At 36.3% G+C, this 18,341-nt stretch overlaps 1 protein-coding gene across 2 annotated transcripts; it reads left to right on the top strand.

Annotated features, from left to right (window-relative positions):
- The first annotated feature begins 11,118 nt into the window (after positions 1–11,118).
- LOC132303922 (putative F-box/LRR-repeat protein At4g15060) lies at positions 11,119–17,588 on the top strand. 2 transcript variants are annotated; one of them, XR_009481439.1, is made up of 5 exons: positions 11,119–11,426; positions 12,243–13,198; positions 13,505–13,648; positions 15,308–16,639; positions 16,968–17,588. XR_009481439.1 is itself a non-coding variant. In XM_059801374.1 (4 exons), exons 2-4 carry the CDS (start codon positions 12,260–12,262, stop codon positions 17,280–17,282), a joined length of 1,398 nt encoding a protein of 465 aa, XP_059657357.1. In that variant the 5' UTR covers positions 11,203–11,426; positions 12,243–12,259; the 3' UTR covers positions 17,283–17,588. The 2 variants fall into 2 exon arrangements, 1 of the variants encoding a protein (XP_059657357.1); XM_059801374.1 differs by lacking the exon at positions 15,308–16,639 and having other exon boundaries at positions 11,203–11,426.
- The last annotated feature ends 753 nt before the right edge of the window (positions 17,589–18,341 follow it).

Genomic DNA, 18,341 nt, shown 5'->3' with positions numbered 1-18,341 from the left:
CAGGCCCACGCGCAAGTTCTATACTACTACAATCCAAACAGAGGCCCGATACGCATGTACATCCTAAACAATTCAACAATAGTTAATAGTCCGTAAATATATATATAGTCACACTAAAGGACTCTCACTGGACTACAGGCCGGTCTCAACCTGAATAGAGGTAACATGCTAAAACGCACACAAAGTGGGCATATGTACTTATACCTAAACAGGGTACACCTCTAACCATCGTATCCAGCTATGCATCCCAATGCATATACGCTCCCTAACCGTCGATCCTGAGACTTAAGCTCATTTCGAGGTAACATAACAATATATTTAAAATCCATCCTGAATCCTAGTAGTGCAGCTCAACTAGTTGTTGCCATGACACTATAATCAATAGGACTTAACTTTTAGTTAATCCAATTCTTAATCCAGAGTAGGTAGGTTTTGGTATTTTGAAACCAAACCGTCCCTAGTATACCACCGTACCATACCGGTGTATATTATCCAATCATCCAGCAGTTGATAATATCAACAATTAAAGCAAACATCAGCTAAATCCATATTCCCATTACTGATACTAACAAGCATAGTGTAAGCATCATTAAACAGAATCAGCTATATACATAAACAGATTTAGTTTTTTATATCCAACACTGATACTAACAGGCATAATGTAAGCATCGAGAACCATAGTCACTGTATATACACAAACCTACTCAGTTTAGGTTGTTTCATTCAATTAGGTATAATGATAAAATTATTTCAAATTATCATTCATCACTTAACAGTTGATATTACAGACATTTAGAGTAAACATCAACAAAGTCCATTCCCCCAATAGTGGCTACTAACAATAATCATATAATCATCCACTAATCTATAATAAGCATGATAAACTGTATACATAAACATACTTAGTTCATATTGCTCCTTAATTAAATAAATTGTTAAAGTTAAACCATAGTTCCATTAAACATCAACCCATCCCCAGATAGCATAATTGAAATACCTGATCATAGTGTATTGTGATACAAGCCTCAATTATATTATCCGTCACAGGAAAATTTGTTAACAAAAGGATTAAACAATTTAAATTTTCCAACTCTAACAATCTGTGTATTAATTTGTCTAAACCATATACTGTCCAAGCTACCATAAGTAATTAGTTTTTTAACATGACTCTTGGAGCCTTAATACAACTATAGGCTTTATAAAAACTTCCCACATACAAACCTAAACCTCATCTGAAATCTCCAAAATTCATACACTGCATGCAAAAACGTACAGAAAATGAAAATAAAAGAAAAATGGAGCAAAGAGCCTGCTCCAAAATTGTGGAGTTGGCTCTTTTGCCCTTGGAGCCGGCTCCCACACCTTGGGAGCCTCCTCCCATCATAAAGGAGCCGGCTCTCTCCAAGGGAGAGCCAGCTCTCTCCCTCTCTGCCTCATCTTTTCTTCCTCCGACGTACTCTGCACCTTCTGTAACTCACCGTTATGGTTCCCAGAAGTTGAAACCAAACCCCAGTATGTTCCTAGTCTGTGTTTAAGCCCTTAATACATCATTAACATGGATTTAAACAAAGAATTATGCAATTAAAAATCACGTTTTAACAGAATTTTTAAGCATATAACACATACTGATAAGTTTCAGTTTAAGCACGGACAGAGCATGTGTTTAGTTGATTTAGTTAGTCCTAGAACTGTTTAAGAATGTAAAGAACACGAAACCTAATGGAGAGAGTAAGGATAGAACTTGCCTTACGCCGACGTTCGCCTCAATTTGCCGTCGAAACTCTCTTTGTTTGCTCTCTATTCTCCTTCCCAGCCTTCTCCAAGTCCCTCAGCCCTTACTATATCGTAATAGTTTTCTAAAACCCTAGTCAGAATATTACTTGAATATTTATAGGCCACTAACCTTAGGTTCAATTAAACCTTAAACATAACCTACTCAACCCATAAAGAAAATTAGGTTAAAACTATGTCGGTTACTTATGTGTATACTATATATGCAACCAACCATATAGTCACATTAAAACTAAATAAATTTAATTAAACCAACTCAACTAAAGCAATTAAATAATTAACTTCAAACAAACCAATGAAATCAAAACAATTAATCAACTAAAAGAAAATAATTAACCAATTAATCAATTAAAGTAAAACAAAAATCCAGTTTAAATAACCATTAAACAATCACATAATCAATGCAACCAAACACACAAATAAATAACCAATTAAATAAATTAAAAAAAAATGCAATTAAACAATTAATGAAATACCAGGACTAATTAAAAAGTCAATTAAAACATAAATAAAACAATTAATGAACAGAAAACAATTAAACAAAATACCGAGACTATCCTTTTGAAAATTTGGGGTATTACATTCTTCCCCCCTAACAAAAGGAATTCCATCCTCGGAATTCGCTCTTACCTTCTTCCAAAATTTTAGGAAACTGCGAGCGAATGACATCCTCCCGTTCCCAAGTAGACTCAGCCTCATTGTAATGACTCCACTGAACACGAACCAAAGGAATAACCTTATTACGAAGAATCTGATCTCGTCGGTCGACAATACAACACGGTGGCTCTAAATAAGTTGCATCCGGCTGTAACTCAAATTCCCCAACTTCGATACACTAATACCCTCGTCCTCATCCCAGATAAAAAAAAAAAAAAAAAAAAAATAAAGACTGAAATATAACGAGTGTGTGGCACTCCACAAAAGACGTCATAGTAATCATGAATAGGAAACTTACCCTCAATAGCCTGAGGTGCCTGCATATCCTGTGGTATGGGGTTGTACACCCTGCCATAGTGCAACTACTGCAGTGCCTGTCCCTGAGGCTGCGGCGGTGCCGGTAAAGCCGGATAAGTCTGTCCCTGAATCCGGGGTACCTGTGGAGCAGGTAAAGGTACTGGCGCCCTCTGCCCCTGCTGCACATGCTGCCCCTGTCCCTGTCCTGCTTTAGGACACTGCCTGGAGGTATGACCATACTCTCCACAAATGTAGTAACTACCCTGGAAAGTACCAAATGGCCTCCTCTGTCTATTAGCCTGTGGCTGACCTTGTCTTGTCTGTGGTCCCCTATTCTGCTGCCCCTGAATAGGTGCCACATCCTTGTTATCATCTGTACCACCCTTGTGTTTCTTCCAAGGCTGTTGTCCTTGGAACTTGCCCTTGTCATTCTGTCGATGACTATTTCCATTTTCCCTCTCAGCTGACTGATTAGCAGAGTCTTTATCACCCCGTTTCTCACCCTTGGCCTGTCTGATGTCCATAGTCAACTGATACTGCTGCAAAGCAGCGTTACCACCTGAGCATATGTAGTATAGGTTGGATTGCCTATAATAGCTCTCTTGATCGACCACATCAGTCCCTTCACAAAACTGTTGTGCTTTTTCTCTTTCGTATTCACCTCAACCTGTGCAAACAGAGATAAGCATGTGAACTGCTGCTCATACTCTGCCACTGTCATGTTTCCCTGTTGCAGATTAAGAAACTTGGTCTTCATAGTTGCCCTGACTGCATAGGAAAAATATTTCTCATCAAAGCGAGTACTGAACTGATCATAACTCAATGTCATCATCTCCTCTACAGTGGTAACTGACTCCCACCACTGTAGTGCATCCCCAACCAGCTTGAAGGTAGCAAGCATCTGCTTCTGAACCTCCGTGCACTGAACCAAGCGAAGATGACGCTCAATGTCCCGTTTCCACTGGTGAGCTGCTTTCGCATCGGTGGAGCCTGAGAACACAGGTGGACTCCCCTTTGTGAAAGAATTCTTAGCCGTCTCCCAAGTATTAGTCTGAACAACCGGTGCTGGTATAGGTGCTTGCTGAACCGGTGGTTGATTCCGAAGTGCAGCTGTTACCCCAGCCTCTATAGCTCGAGCAACGAGGTTATTGAGGTGAGGAAGAATCTCTGGATCTCTGACCTGGTCCAGAGTCTGTTGAACATTCTCCTGTTCCTCCTGAAATTGATCCATGTCATCTTGAAACCCAAGCCTTTTCTGCTCGTCCTCCATTTGCTGACGCCGTAGGAGATATTGTTGCCTACGTACCGCTCTCCTTTCCTTCCTAGTTCCTTGCATGTTCTGTCCATTTCTAGCGTTAACCATCTGTTAACACGAAAAGACAGACATCAGTACCCTTTCTATACGAACTATAAGGAATACAATGAATCCTAACTTAAGCTCTATTCAAAAGAACGTTACACGGAAGACTTAATACGAAAACATCCTAGAGACACTTGAACCTGGAGTGCTCTGATACCAACTGTGATACCCCTCGGATCCGAGACACGGGTTGATCAGGCCCAGGCCCAAACCCGAGGGAATATCAAACAATTAATATGTAATACGAACACAGATGACAAAAATGAATTTAAGAAAAAAAATAAAGTTTAAGCTGGAAGAAACTAAAAGTAAAATCCTTTATAATTAAATACTTAGAATCTGATAACCCAAACTCCAAAACTCCTTCAGTTTACAACTCGGGAATCCATCTCGAGCGGACCCCTATTAAACATCCAAACGGAAGATAAAACAACTGTAATAAACATCCAGAAATAAAGCTATGGAGAGAATCCTACGTTGTCGAAAGAGTGAATAGAGACCTCTGCTCAGCACGAACACGTCTAAGCCTGGAACTGTCGTGTACCTGAAAAATAGAAGTGGGTCAGGCCCATGCGCAAGTTCTATACTGCTACAATCCAAACAGAGGTCCGATACGCATGTACATCCTAAACAATTCAACAATAGCTAATAGTCCGTAAATATATATATAGTCACACTAAAGGACTCTCATTGGACTACAGGCCGGTCTCAACCTGAATAGAGGTCACATGCTAAAACGCACACGAAGTGGGCATATGTACCTATACCTAAACAGGGTACACCTCTAACCATCATATCCAGCTATGCATCCCAATGCATATACGCTCCCTAACCTTCGATCCTGAGACTTAAGCTCATTTCGAGGTAACATAACAATATATTTAAAATCCATCCTGAATTCTAGTAGTGCCGCTCAACTAGTTGTTGCCATGACACTATAATCAATAGGACTTAACTTTTAGTTAATCCAATTCTTAATCCAGAGTAGGTAGGTTTTGGTATTTTGAAACCAAACCGTCCCTAGTATACCACCGTCCCATACCGGTGTATACTATCCAATCATCCAGTAGTTGATAATATCAACAATTAAAGCAAACATCAGCTAAATCCATATTCCCATTACTGATACTAACAAGCATAGTGTAAGCATCAATAAACAGAATCAGCTATATACACAAACAGATTCAGTTTTTTATATCCAACACTGATACTAACAGGCATAATGTAAGCATCAAGAACCATAGTCACTGTATATACACAAACCTACTCAGTTTAGGTTGTTTCATTCAATTAGGTGTAATGATAAAATTATTTCAAATTATCATTCAACACTTAACAGTTGATATTACAGACATTTAGAGTAAACATCAACAAAGTCCATTCCCCCAACAGTGGCTACTAACAATAATCATATAATCATCCACTAATCTATAATAAGCATGATAAACTGTATACATAAACATACTTAGTTCATATTGCTCCTTAATTAAATAAATTGTTAAAGTTAAACCATAGTTCCATTAAACATCAACCCATCCCCAGATAGCATAATTGAAATACCTGATCATAGTGTATTGTGATACAAACCTCAATTATATTATCCGTCACAGGAAAATTTGTTAACAAAAGGATTAAACAATTTAAATCTTCCAACTCTAACAATCTGTGTATTAATTTGTCTAAACCATATACTGTCCAAGCTACCACAAGTAATTAGTTTCTTAACATGACTCTTGGAGCCTTAATACAACTATAGGCTTTATAAAAACTTCCCACATACAAACCTAAACCTCATCTGAAATCTCCAAAATTCATACATTGCATGCAAAAACGTACAGAAAATGAAAATAAAAGAAAAATGGAGCAAAGAGCCTGCTCCAAAATTGTGGAGCCGGCTCTTTTGCCCTTGGAGCCGGCTCCCACACCTTGGGAGCCACCTCCCATCATAAAGGAGCCGGCTCTCTCCAAGGGAGAGCCGGCTCTCTCCCTCTCTGCCTCATTTTTTCTTCCTCCGACGTACTCTGCACCGTCTGTAACTCATCGTTATGGTTCCTAGAAGTTGAAACCAAACCCCAGTATGTTCCTAGTCTGTGTTTAAGCCCTTAATACATTATTAACATGGATTTAAACAAAGAATTATGCAATTAAAAATCACGTTTTAACAGAATTTTTAAGCATATAACACATACTGATAAGTTTCAGTTTAAGCACGGACAGAGCATGTGTTTAGTTGATTTAGTTAATCTTAGAACTGTTTAAAAATGTAAAGAACACGAAACCTAATGGAGAGAGTAAGGATAGAACTTGCCTTATGCCGACGTTCGCCTCAATTTGCCGTCGAAACTCTCTTTGTTTGCTCTCTATTCTCCTTCCCAGCCTTCTCCAAGTCCCTCAGCCCTTACTATATCGTAATAGTTTTCTAAAACCCTAGTCAGAATATTACTTGAATATTTATAGGCCACTAACCTTAGGTTCAATTAAACCCTAAACATAACCTACTCAACCCATAAAGAAAACTAGGTTAAAACTATGTCGGTTACTTATGTGTATACTATATATGCAACCAACCATATAGTCACATTAAAACTAAATAAATTTAATTAAACCAACTCAACTAAAGCAATTAAATAATTAACTACAAACAAACCAATGAAATCAAAACAATTAATCAACTAAAAGAAAATAATTAACCAATTAATCAATTAAAGTAAAACAAAAATCCAGTTTAAATAACCATTAAACAATCACATAATCAATGCAACCAAACACACAAATAAATAACCAATTAAATAAATTAAAAAAAAATGTAATTAAACAATTAATGAAATACCAGGATTAATTAAAAAGTCAATTAAAATATAAATAAAACAATTAATGAACAGAAAATAATTAAACAAAATACCGAGACTATCCTTTTGAAAATTAGGGGTATTACAGTTGCCCCCCATTCCCAAGCGTGTTCGTCTAGCTTTGGGAATGTCAAATTTTTTTTTCTTGCCTTGGGAACAGTACCCGCAGGTACTATTCATATGAACAGTAACAAGATTTTTTTTTTTTTTCTTGCCCTGAGAATAGTACCCGCTGGTACTATTCCCGCGGGTTACTGTTCATATGAACAGTAACATGAATTTTTTTTTTTTTTTTTTTTTTTTTTCCTTAGTACTCTTCCCTTGGGTAATAGTCCCTGAGGATACTATTTGGTACCCTTGGGTACTCTGCCCCTAGGTACTATTTGTAGTAACCTTGAGTACTCTGCCCCTGGGTACTATTTTTGGTATTCTTGGGTAATCTTCCCTTGGATACTAGTTTTAGTACCATTGGGTACTCTGCCCCTGTGTACTATTTTTGATACCCTTTGGTACCTTGCCCTTAGGTACTATTTTTGGTACCCTTGGGTAATCTTCCCTTGGGTACTAGTTTTAGTACCCTTGGGTACTCTGCCCCTAAGTACTATTTGTAGCATCCTTGGGTACTCTGCCCCTGGGTACTATTTTTGGTACCCTTGGGTAATTTTCCCTTGGGTACTAGTTTTAGTACCCTTGGGTACTCTGCCCCTGGGTACTATTTTTAGTACCTTTGGGTACTCTGCCCCTGGGTACTATTTTTAGTACTTCTGGGTAATCTTCCATTGGTAAAAGAATAAATTGTACGAGCTTCATTCAGTTTATCATTTCTTTAATAAAGAAATTTTACGAGCTTTACTTAGCCCGTCCCTTTAATAAGGGAAGTAGGTTTTATGAGCTCACTTAGCCCGTCCCTTTAGTAAGGAAATCATGTTTTACGAGCTTCACTCAGCCCGTCCCTTTAGTAAGGGAATCATGTTTTACGAGCTTCACTCAGCTTGTTCCTTTAGTAAGGGAATTAGGTTGTTTTGTTACTCCTTTGGTAAGAAGTTTGTAATATGTTCAAGTTTCACTCAGCATGCTCTATTGATAAGGGAAATAATAATACATGACACTTGTTATCATCCCTTGTAATACGGGGATATTGATTACAGGATTCTTTCGGCTCGGGTCCTTATAATACAGGACACTCATTATTGTCCCTTGTAATACGGGGATATTGCAACTTTAATAAAGGGTTATTTTTTACGAGCCTTACCCAGCTCACCCCTTTAATAAGGGGATATTTTGCCCAAGCTTTATATGTTTGCCCTTTAATAAGTGAGTCAAAGTTTTTCACTTTCGTGGACTTATCCTTTATGCTTGCCTTACTTTGTGGCTATGGTGGTAGTGACTCGTCAAATTTGAAGTTCGTATGACTAAGCTTGGTTCCAGGTTGAAAAGACCATCATTGGTGCTTGATGGTTAAAAACCTCATGGGACTACCTTGGACATGGTGGACTCATTGATTGTAGAAACTTTACTGGACTTAGAGTCCTTCCCAATGTGTAGAGACTTAACAGGTTATGGTTTCAGAGGATCGGGCACTGGTCTTGGACGACTAGTTTCCCCGAGGTGTCACTGAAGGAGAGAAGCTAGAAACCCGACTAGCTCGATGTACCAAGGTTGGTACGTCGATCTTCTAAATCTTGTCATCATATGTAAATCGACGATTGATATTGTGTGATCCACTATTCTGCCCCCGATGGTAGGATCTTGGGTGATGACCCATTCTGTAGACGTTTATATAGCGAACGGGGTGCCAGGTGCTGTAACAATTTACAGTTATTAAAATATTAGATTATGTTAGAAATGATTACTGAAAATTAATCTGCCATGGATTATCACTTCAAATTCTGCATAATCTGAAGTCGATAGGCAATTCCTGCAAAGGAAGAAAAGTGACGACTGTCGTCTGGTAGGTGGAGGCTTTACTAGTAGATAGAAACCCCCTTGTTGGTAGTGATCTTCTTGATGGGTGGAGACCTACTCATTTATGTAGGTGCAGAAAAATCAGGCCTTAGTCTTTAACGATTAGGCCTTGGTAGTTGGCTGCTGCCAGATATGAGATAGAGTTTGGTCTTAGACTACCAAACCTTAATAGTGAGGGGACCAAGCATCGCTAGTGGAAAACACCACATTGGACTGCCTAGGTCGACGTGCCAAATTTTGATTATTGTCATCGTACACTAGGTGGCATCACGTAACCCACCGTTTTGCCACCAGTATGATGGACGGGTAATCATGATGTAGAGACCTGTCCTTATATGGAAACCCGTTGTCAACTGATGTCTTTGGGATGGTTTCCATGATCGGAAACTTTCGTCTTGTCGTCTGAGCCAATTCATGTCAGGATTATTATTTCTTCAGAGAACTAATCGTTCCCACAGATGGCGCCAGCTGTTGATGCAGAAATTCTCACGACTCGGAACGACGTCATTTACCTGTAAAACAAAGGGACGTCATCTCGAATGGCACCGGTGGGGTGCCAGCCAAGAACCCTCTGACGATCAAGTTAGTCTTTGTAATCGTATCACATAATAATTATGTATATCATGTTTAGGAGTTTTTTCTTGTACCTTTTTTAATGGCTTGGTGCCCTATATATGGCTGTCAATTGGAATCAAATTGATCCCGCGGGAGATCTGCTTGTGCGAGATTAGAGGAGATCGTTTGTTGCCAGATTTGTCGAGGATAAGATTTACTTCTTGATTTTCTCAAATTGTGCCAAGGTTATCCTCACTCTGTTGAACTACGTCGTCATTCATTATCCTGGATAAGAAATGCCATCCTTCTTATCCGAGGAAAATCTTTTATCTCTGATAACGAAATATGTCCAAGAGGTTTGGCAGCTGGTCAAAGTAGGTTATTTTTCCCTATCAATGACTATGAAATTTTTTTCAGAGAATAGTTTCAAAGTTACAAACCTAAATTATTTATTATTATATTATTTTTGAAAAAAGAAAAAAAAAACCTAATTATTTATGTGGTTACTTTCTTTTAGATATGCTATTCTCTATTATTACCATACTATCCTCTAGACCTTTCTAAGAAACTAAAAAATCAACCGGCTGAAATTTTCTCATCAGAAACCTCACCCCTTTCTCTCCCTAAAATTTTCTTTATTCAAAGTTCATATCTGATTTTTTTTAGATCCTTTTTCTTTGTGTTCAAAGTATAGCTCTACTTTTCCAGATTAAAAATGTATAATTTGGTTTTCCTGTATCCCTTCTTCTCTCTCTCTTAAACCTTTTCTCTCTTAAAAAACACTAGCTTTCAACTTGGTTTTCAGATCCAAAAAAGGAAAGAAAAAAAAAAAAATCTGATGAAAAAAAAAAACACAGATTTTTTACTTTTTTTTTTTTTTCGTTTAATTGATTGATTGGGTTTTTTTATTGCATGCGTCTTCTGTCACTATACCACGGAAGATGCTGCAGAAAAAATGGATAGTTTTCTTTTCATTTCTTTTTTTTGGAAGGGTGTGAGGACAATAGAGTAATTACAGAAAATTAGAGCGAAAATAAAATGACGAAACTATTCTTGAAAAAAGAAGATACACGCGTCAGTGGTTAAAGGAGACTGAGATACCACAGTCCCGCTGAATGGCAACCCTCAAATTAGAAACCCTACATTCATTCAAATAAGTTTTGAGGACGCGACTGCAGAAGGACAAGTTATGGCGTCCTTCATCACCACGCCACTGACCCCTTGTATCACCACCAGCCACCTGAAAAGCAGAGCCAATTGAGCCCAAACACAAGTTATGGTGTCCTCCTCCTCATGGCTACACAATGGGTCTAAATCTGCTCCTCCTCATGCCTATGTTGTCCACCAACATCCTCTGACCTACTCTGCACCGACATCTCCCCCATCGCCTCCTCTTGTTGAGATCAACCTGACGTCCTCCACAGCGCACGAACTACACTCCCTACTCTCTGTCCCCTCGCCGAAACCCTAATTCTTCGCTGCTGCCACCCTTTTCAGCAAAAGTGCGGATATTTATACACCGTTGATCGAAAATTGGGGTACAATGAGTGGTCGGAGTAGTGGCAGTCGTAAATGGTGGGTCGTTGCTGCAAGGGGTGGTGCAAATTTAAAATATATATATATATATATTTTAAATTAGCATCCAATAGGCTACTGACACGACGACTGTCCTTGTGCAGTCACCATTGCTCATAAGTTTTAATTTCAGCCATTAGATTTAAAAGCATCTCAACCGTTGGTTTGTAAAAGTTGAAACATAATGATAACCCTATAAGGTTAGATCTAGAAGCCTGCAGCAGGGCGTGTCAGATGTGCTAATTCAGGACCACCACCACACGAAGAGCCCTCCGCATACGAGATACAACATCCTCTGACCTACTCTCTCAAAGACGATTTTTATGATGCGATCGCGAGTGCGAGGCATCTGCAGTGCGAATCTACTATAAGATCTTGTAAGTTGTGCTTTCATCATTAAATTTGTTACTCTTTTTCCTTCTTGTAGATCGGATTTCGTGATCGATCGATCACGTTAAAACTTAAAACTGTCTTATAGTTTTCTTAACGGATTTTTTTTTTTTTTTTTAGAACAAGTTATCTTTTATAATTTTATAAAAATTTGTGTTTTTTTTTTTTCAAATTCTCGGAAGATGCTTCAACACTCGCAAAGAATAAAACGTCATAATATTCAGTCTAAGCTTAGATATCATGTGAAACAATGATGACTGTTGACGCCTATTATTAAATATATATGCCCTGCAGCAAAAGAAAAACCGGTGACTATTCTATTTTTGCTACTTGGACGCAAAAAAATTGGAAAATTGGACCGGGCCTTGCCAAATAATATTATTATTACGTGATATGTATATATATACACATATATATAAATGGGTATCAAGTCGACTTAATCCTAATAAAACACAGAAAACGTGTTATTATTTCCGTTAGAAACCCATTATTACTTTCTAAGTTGGTATAATGTCTATAAAATTGGGTCGGGCCGGGCCGGGCCAAATATTATTATTATTATTACGTAGTATTTTTTTTATTTTGAAAAAGGTTAAACGGGTATCTTGGCCTAATCCTAAGTAGACACGGGAAATATATTATTATTACTTTCCAAGTTGGTGCAGACCCAAGTTATTATAAAATCGATCTCCTCTTCTCCATCGAATAAGGCTAGCAAAAATTGGTCTTGTTTGTTTTATACATCACAACAACAAAAAAATGGCTCTCTTTTTCTGGCTTGTTTGGGTTTTATATCTCTGCAGATTTTATTTGTAAAATTATGCAGAAAACTGTAAGTTCAAATCCTTTGGAGAAAACCACCTCGGTATGTTGTGCTCAAAACCATCTCTTCAGTCGGAATGGGATCAGTCGGCTGCCAGATGAAATTACTGTTTCAGTTCTGTCTTTTCTGGGAATTAGAGAAGCGGGACGCACTTGTGTACTCTCAAAAAGATGGGAACAGTTGTGGTCATATCACAGGGTTCTAAATTTTGATGCTTCACAAACAATTTTTGATCTTGAATCGAATCCAAATCCAAAGTTACTGAAAGTAGAAAGATGTAGGTACATAAATTGGGTGAACAAAGTCACGGAGTCGCATTGTGGTTCAACCATAGATGAGTTTAGAGTTTCTTTTTGTTTGAATAGATCTTCTAGTTGTGTGATTGATAGATGGATTGAGTTCGCGATAGCAAAGAGAGTTCAAAGGCTTGAGCTGGACTTGGAACCAAGTTATTATATCGATAGGGGTAGAGCATATACTTTTCCAAACCCGATTTATATTCACATCAAAAGTCCTGCCGGTTTATCCAGCATTAGGTCCCTAAGATCACTCTGTTTTAAGCGTGTGAACATCAGTGGAGAGATTCTTGAATACTTCCTTTCCAATTGTCCTCTTCTCGAATCTTTACAAGTAGACCAGTCGAGACATTTAGTGAATTTAAAAGTTTTTGGTTCCTCACTTCGGCTGAAGGTTTTGGAGATAACCTTCTGCCCTAAACTGATGGATGTTGAGGTTTCTGCTACCAGTCTTGTGTCATTTAAATATGTTGGACTGGGCCAAGCAATAAATATGCAAATTAAGGATGCATTCCAGCTTGCTCACTTGTCTTGTTCGGATTTCGTTGTGCCAATAGAACGTGTTTTTTTCCAGTTTTCAAGCTACTTTTCGCAGCTCGAGACTCTTTTGCTGACCATTAATTTTCGTCATTTCCCAAAGGTTAGTTGATATTTCTATTGCAATTCTCTGTCATGGGAGTGAAAGTTATTACCATAGTGACCATTTTTGTTATTATTATTTTTTTTTGGTAAGGATGACCATAGTGATCATTGCTTGATGCTATGTTAAAAACTTGGAAGCATCAAGTTCTAGAAAATAGATTTGAGTCTGACTGCAAATATTTTTTGTACAAAATTATACCAAATGTTAGGTCTTGAATCTTGATCGAGTCGATCCTCCCCACATCACACTTACTAGGTAGTGACTTTTTAAATATTTTTATTAATATTAAGTCATGCTTTTCAGGCTAATGCAGCATTCGAACAGCTTCCTGAATTTAGCAAGCTCAAGCACTTGACATTGCAACTTGTAGCAGATAATTTTTCAAAACTTCTCGTTTGGACTACCTTGATAAATGCATCACCTTTGCTGCATAAATTTGAATTGCAGGTAATTATAAATTTTTTTATATGGATGTTTTGTATAATGACAGTGGATAATTATTTCTGGTGTCTCTCTCTCAGCAATGGCCATGGATAGAAGTCACTTGCATTGGATAATGGTCTTTTTATATGAAGTTTTTAAATTTTTACAGTTAAAATTGTAGTAATCTATATAATTGGAGGTCATTAAAAAATAAAAATAAAAATCTGTGTAGGATCCATCATGTAAATTACAGTGCATCATATATCTACTTGAAGTCAAGGTTGTTAAAATCAGGATTCTACGCAGAATCGTTTTGGGCTCCGTAGATTCGGAATCGTAGAATCGGATCGTGACTCGTAAGATTCTACCAAATTGTGAAAAAACAATTGAAACTAACTTCTTAAATAATAAGATCTGTAAAATATAACAAAAATGAGGCCAAAACACACAATATTACATATCCATGAGTTCACAAATCTCAAATCCTAACAATATTTCAAAATCCGAATATAAATAAAAGAGAATTTAGTTCAAAATAACACGAGTTTACAAATTTCAAATCTTAACTTATCCATATCCAAAGTTAGAAATTAAAATTACATATCAAAAGTAAACTTTTTTTTTTTTTTTTTTTTCAAAAACTGAAGAAATAAAAAGACCTTTTTGTCCACCAATTTAAGTGTTACGGTGTATGTGACCTTATTAGTTACAAGTATGAAATTAATCAAGAGTTAGCACAACAAAATTAATGAATCACGCGTTAACTTGATCTCATTATATTATTAGTTTAGACTACAAGATTATACATTGGCTAGCATATCCGGCAAGTCTTTTAAGCTTTTAAAGTATTTTTAATTTTTAATATATATGATAAGCCTTCAAAAAAAAAAAAAATTAGTCAAATGAAAATATTGATCATGAAACCAAAATTTGCCTAAACCTGTTAGTCACGAGTATGCATCATTAAGATATAATTGATTATTTTAATTTTTTATAATTACATCGACATGCATGGTAAAAATAATTGATATATATACATATATATATTTCTTTTTCTGCCACTAATGAAAAATAATTTATATTTTATAGAATAAATATTTAACTTTTTATACTACACTTGGGTCAGGCCTCTTTTATTTTGTAGCCCAAAAGAAATCAACCAAAAAATAAAAAAAAGTCCAAAAATAAAGGTCCAAAAAACCAATTTCGTAGAATCGGTAGAATCGTGTAGAATCGTACGATTCTACCTCCAATTCTACCGATTCTACCCCTGATTTTATTAATTGAACAATTCTGTTGCGATTTGACTCGATTTTGAATTCTGAGTCGTAAAATCGTGCGATTCTACGACTCAGAATCGCGATTTTGATAACCATGCTTGAAGTTGAAGGACATAATCGAAAAATAAAAAAACATATTACAATTGAAATATATGTTGGTCTTTGCTTAATAACTAAATCTCAATTTGTACTGACGGAGTATGTTATTTTATTTTATTTTAATCTGTTATAGTAGTTCCATAAAGAAAGGCATGAGAGGGTCACAACCAATGCATATTGGATGTAATCAGGGCAAGATAAGTTGAGTGGGTAGTTCATTTAGTATTTTGTTTGATCTGTAAATCCAGCTAAGATTGAAAGACAAGTTTTATAGAGCAACTAATAGACCAATTGTTTTTTACAGGATAGAATGCTAGGCAATTAAGAAACAACATATATATAATATGAATGGGGCAGTCATCCGAATGTCATGATCGATGTGCGGAAAAGAAAAGACAGAATTAGGACTGAACAGATTCATGGGACGGTTAAAGTGTTAAACTAACACCAATTGAAGACAAAATGAGAGATAATGTACTAAATGGGTTTGGACGTGTGCAAAGAACAAGACCACTAAGTGAGTGAGTTAGGAAGAATGACATGATTCACATTGACGGTAACGTGGGGGAAGATCAAAGGTAACATGTATAGAATTACTAACGAAATATTTGATAACATGTAGCTTGAATGAGAGTCTGAGATTATGACTTTGAATAAAGTGGAATTGAAAATTTGGGATGAGCCGACTCCAAGTAGTTGGGAAAAAGACTTTGTTGAGTTAATTTGAGTGTAGTGCATCTATTATATATGACTATATTTAACATTGATTTATGTACTAATAATTGCGTATGTGGAAGATGAAGGTTTATAAATATATCCTTAACATTTACATATATGCAATGTTTTTGCTAATTACCTATTATATATTTTTAGTTACAATTATATTCTTGTCCAATACTAAAAAGTGTCAATTGCATCTTTTTATATATGTTGATCCTGTTTCAAAATTTGTTAGGGATGACTTTTTTTTTACATATATGCAATGTGTTAAACAAGACTTGTTTTAGTCTAAAATAATGAAATTTAATTTTGAGTTACGGACACATAAATGAAAGAGATACTTCCTTTTAGTGTCCCCTACGACAATATTGTTTCTCAATGAGTTGGCACGGCTGTCCATGTAGGTAATTACACTATGTGAAGTGTTTGGTACATTTTTAAAATCAATTTAGCCTTGCTCGGATTCTGGAATCAACGTCCTCTTTTGATTACAACTTGATTTAGCAAATATGTAGGGTATTATACTTGTTTTTCAAATACTGATTTAAGTTTCTTTGCTAATGGCTAGATGCTGATAAATTATTAATGATAGTTCTAGTACGATAGTAAAACTTTAGCCACAGAAGTTCCATTTCTAATATCTCCTCTCTCATTTTTTGGTGCGGGGTTGAAGAAAGACTTCATAGAGTTGTCTACTACTATTTTTAGTGTGAGGAGCACAATTTTTTTGTACATGGAAACTTTAACATACTGCTTTAATGTAAATCTGCTATAACTAAATTTAATTATTGTAAGTTGTTAATCTTTAATGAAGTGCTTGTTTGGATGTCATAACTGTTCCATGAATACTTCGTGATCTGCCCCTGTTTTCGTCGCTGAGTATCACTATGCGTTGGGACAGCTTTTGATTTGGCTGGTATATTTCCTTGAGTTTGAAATGCCTTATTTTTGTGCATTACCATTTCCTTTACAGACTTTAAGAGTATTGCTATAAGTCTGTGTTCTAAACCAGCAGGGAAATATATATATATATATATATATATATATATATGTCTATTACAAGTCTTTATTTTATGCCTTTTGGTAGTGGTAAAAGTTTCATACATTCAATTATATATATATATATATATATATGTATGTATGTATATATCTCCTTCGGTTACACTCCTCGGCTAGACAAATAAGTCTAAATAGCGTTACTCATATTTTAAACAAGCATGATTCACCACTTTTCTGTTTCACAGATAGATTATTTGGGACCTCGTGAGAAGCAATATGAAAGAAAAATGCTTGAAGGTGGCAACTGCCCCCATCAAAGCCTAAAGGAGGTGGAATTGGCTGGGTTTTGTGGCCGAGTTATTGACCTCGAGTTTGCCCACTACTTGATTAAGAATGCCGTCACAGTGGAGAAGATTATAATTAATCGTCATTGTACAATTCGTGCTAGCAGACCAAGACCGTGGCTGTTTGAGGAAACCAAGGAGAAACAATATGCAAAAAAGTGTGCTATGGAACTCCAAAAAAGTCTGCCCTCGAGAATAAAAATGGAAATTATTTAATCTTGCTCAACTGCATTTCGTTGCTGCTTGATGTTTAGTTTGTTCGTAGTTCTAAGATAATAAGTTGATTATTAGCAATTTGTTTGTACTTCTAGGAGAGTTTCATGACTGTATCTTGTTCGCGCCTTTTTCTAGCTGGGGAAGGATAGGTAGATTTCTCAGAGTTTGAGTTCGTTTATTTCGGCGGAGCTTGGTTCTGTTCCCCGAGAATTAGCTGCTGTTTGATAAAATTTGAGGGACGGAGGGTGAGTGTGGGGTTACTTGCTGATGTAATAAATAAATAAAAATTCTCTTAATGTTTTATAAGCTGTTATTGAAAATAGAAGTGTTAATTATAAATTCATAATGATTTGAACTTTAATATTTGGTGCGCAAAGAGTGGATGTGCCTTATTGGCCATCATTGGCCGCAAAACTGAAAACAAGAGAATCTTTGAACCAAATTCTTAAGTAACTTGGAATTTCTTTTTTTAGTAATTTTAATACACCACCGGTCTAGTGGTATTTTATTTTCTCTCTTATATATATATATATATATATATATATATATATATAAAATTTTATTTTATGAAAAAAAAAATATATATATATATATATTTTATTTTTATTTCTATACACCAACATCACGCTAAATATGCAATTGCATTATAAGATTTGAATTATGTGGCATGGACACATGCACATGATACGAATACATTGACAAGTCAATTTTTTTTAAAAATATGAATTTTTATTTATATATTAGTATTATTAAATTTTAATTCATTTGTAATTTTTATACTATGAGTTGTAAGTGGGAAGACCACAGAAGAACACAAAAGACCACAAAAGACAGCTTAAGGCTCTTAGGGGTGAGAGCAGGCTCCAAAAAGGGAGGGAGCCTGCTCCCAAAACACTAGAGCCAACTCTCTAGGGTTGAGAGCCGGCTCTCACCCATCTAGAGCCAACTCCCAAGGAAGGGGAGCCTACTTTCCTTGAATAGAAAAGGCTCTCTGTGTTTCAGAGCGTTCTCTTTCTCTTGGTAATGTGTAAAACTGAGTTTTGATGCTCTATTTGGCTG

Source organism: Cornus florida, unplaced genomic scaffold, assembly GCF_030987335.1.
Source record: "Cornus florida cultivar Cherokee Brave unplaced genomic scaffold, ASM3098733v1 CherokeeBrave_3.0.0_Hap2_Chr04, whole genome shotgun sequence".
NCBI classification, from domain to species: domain Eukaryota; kingdom Viridiplantae; phylum Streptophyta; class Magnoliopsida; order Cornales; family Cornaceae; genus Cornus; species Cornus florida.
Note: the sequence above shows the minus strand (reverse complement) of the source record. Positions and strands in the feature narration are given on the sequence as shown.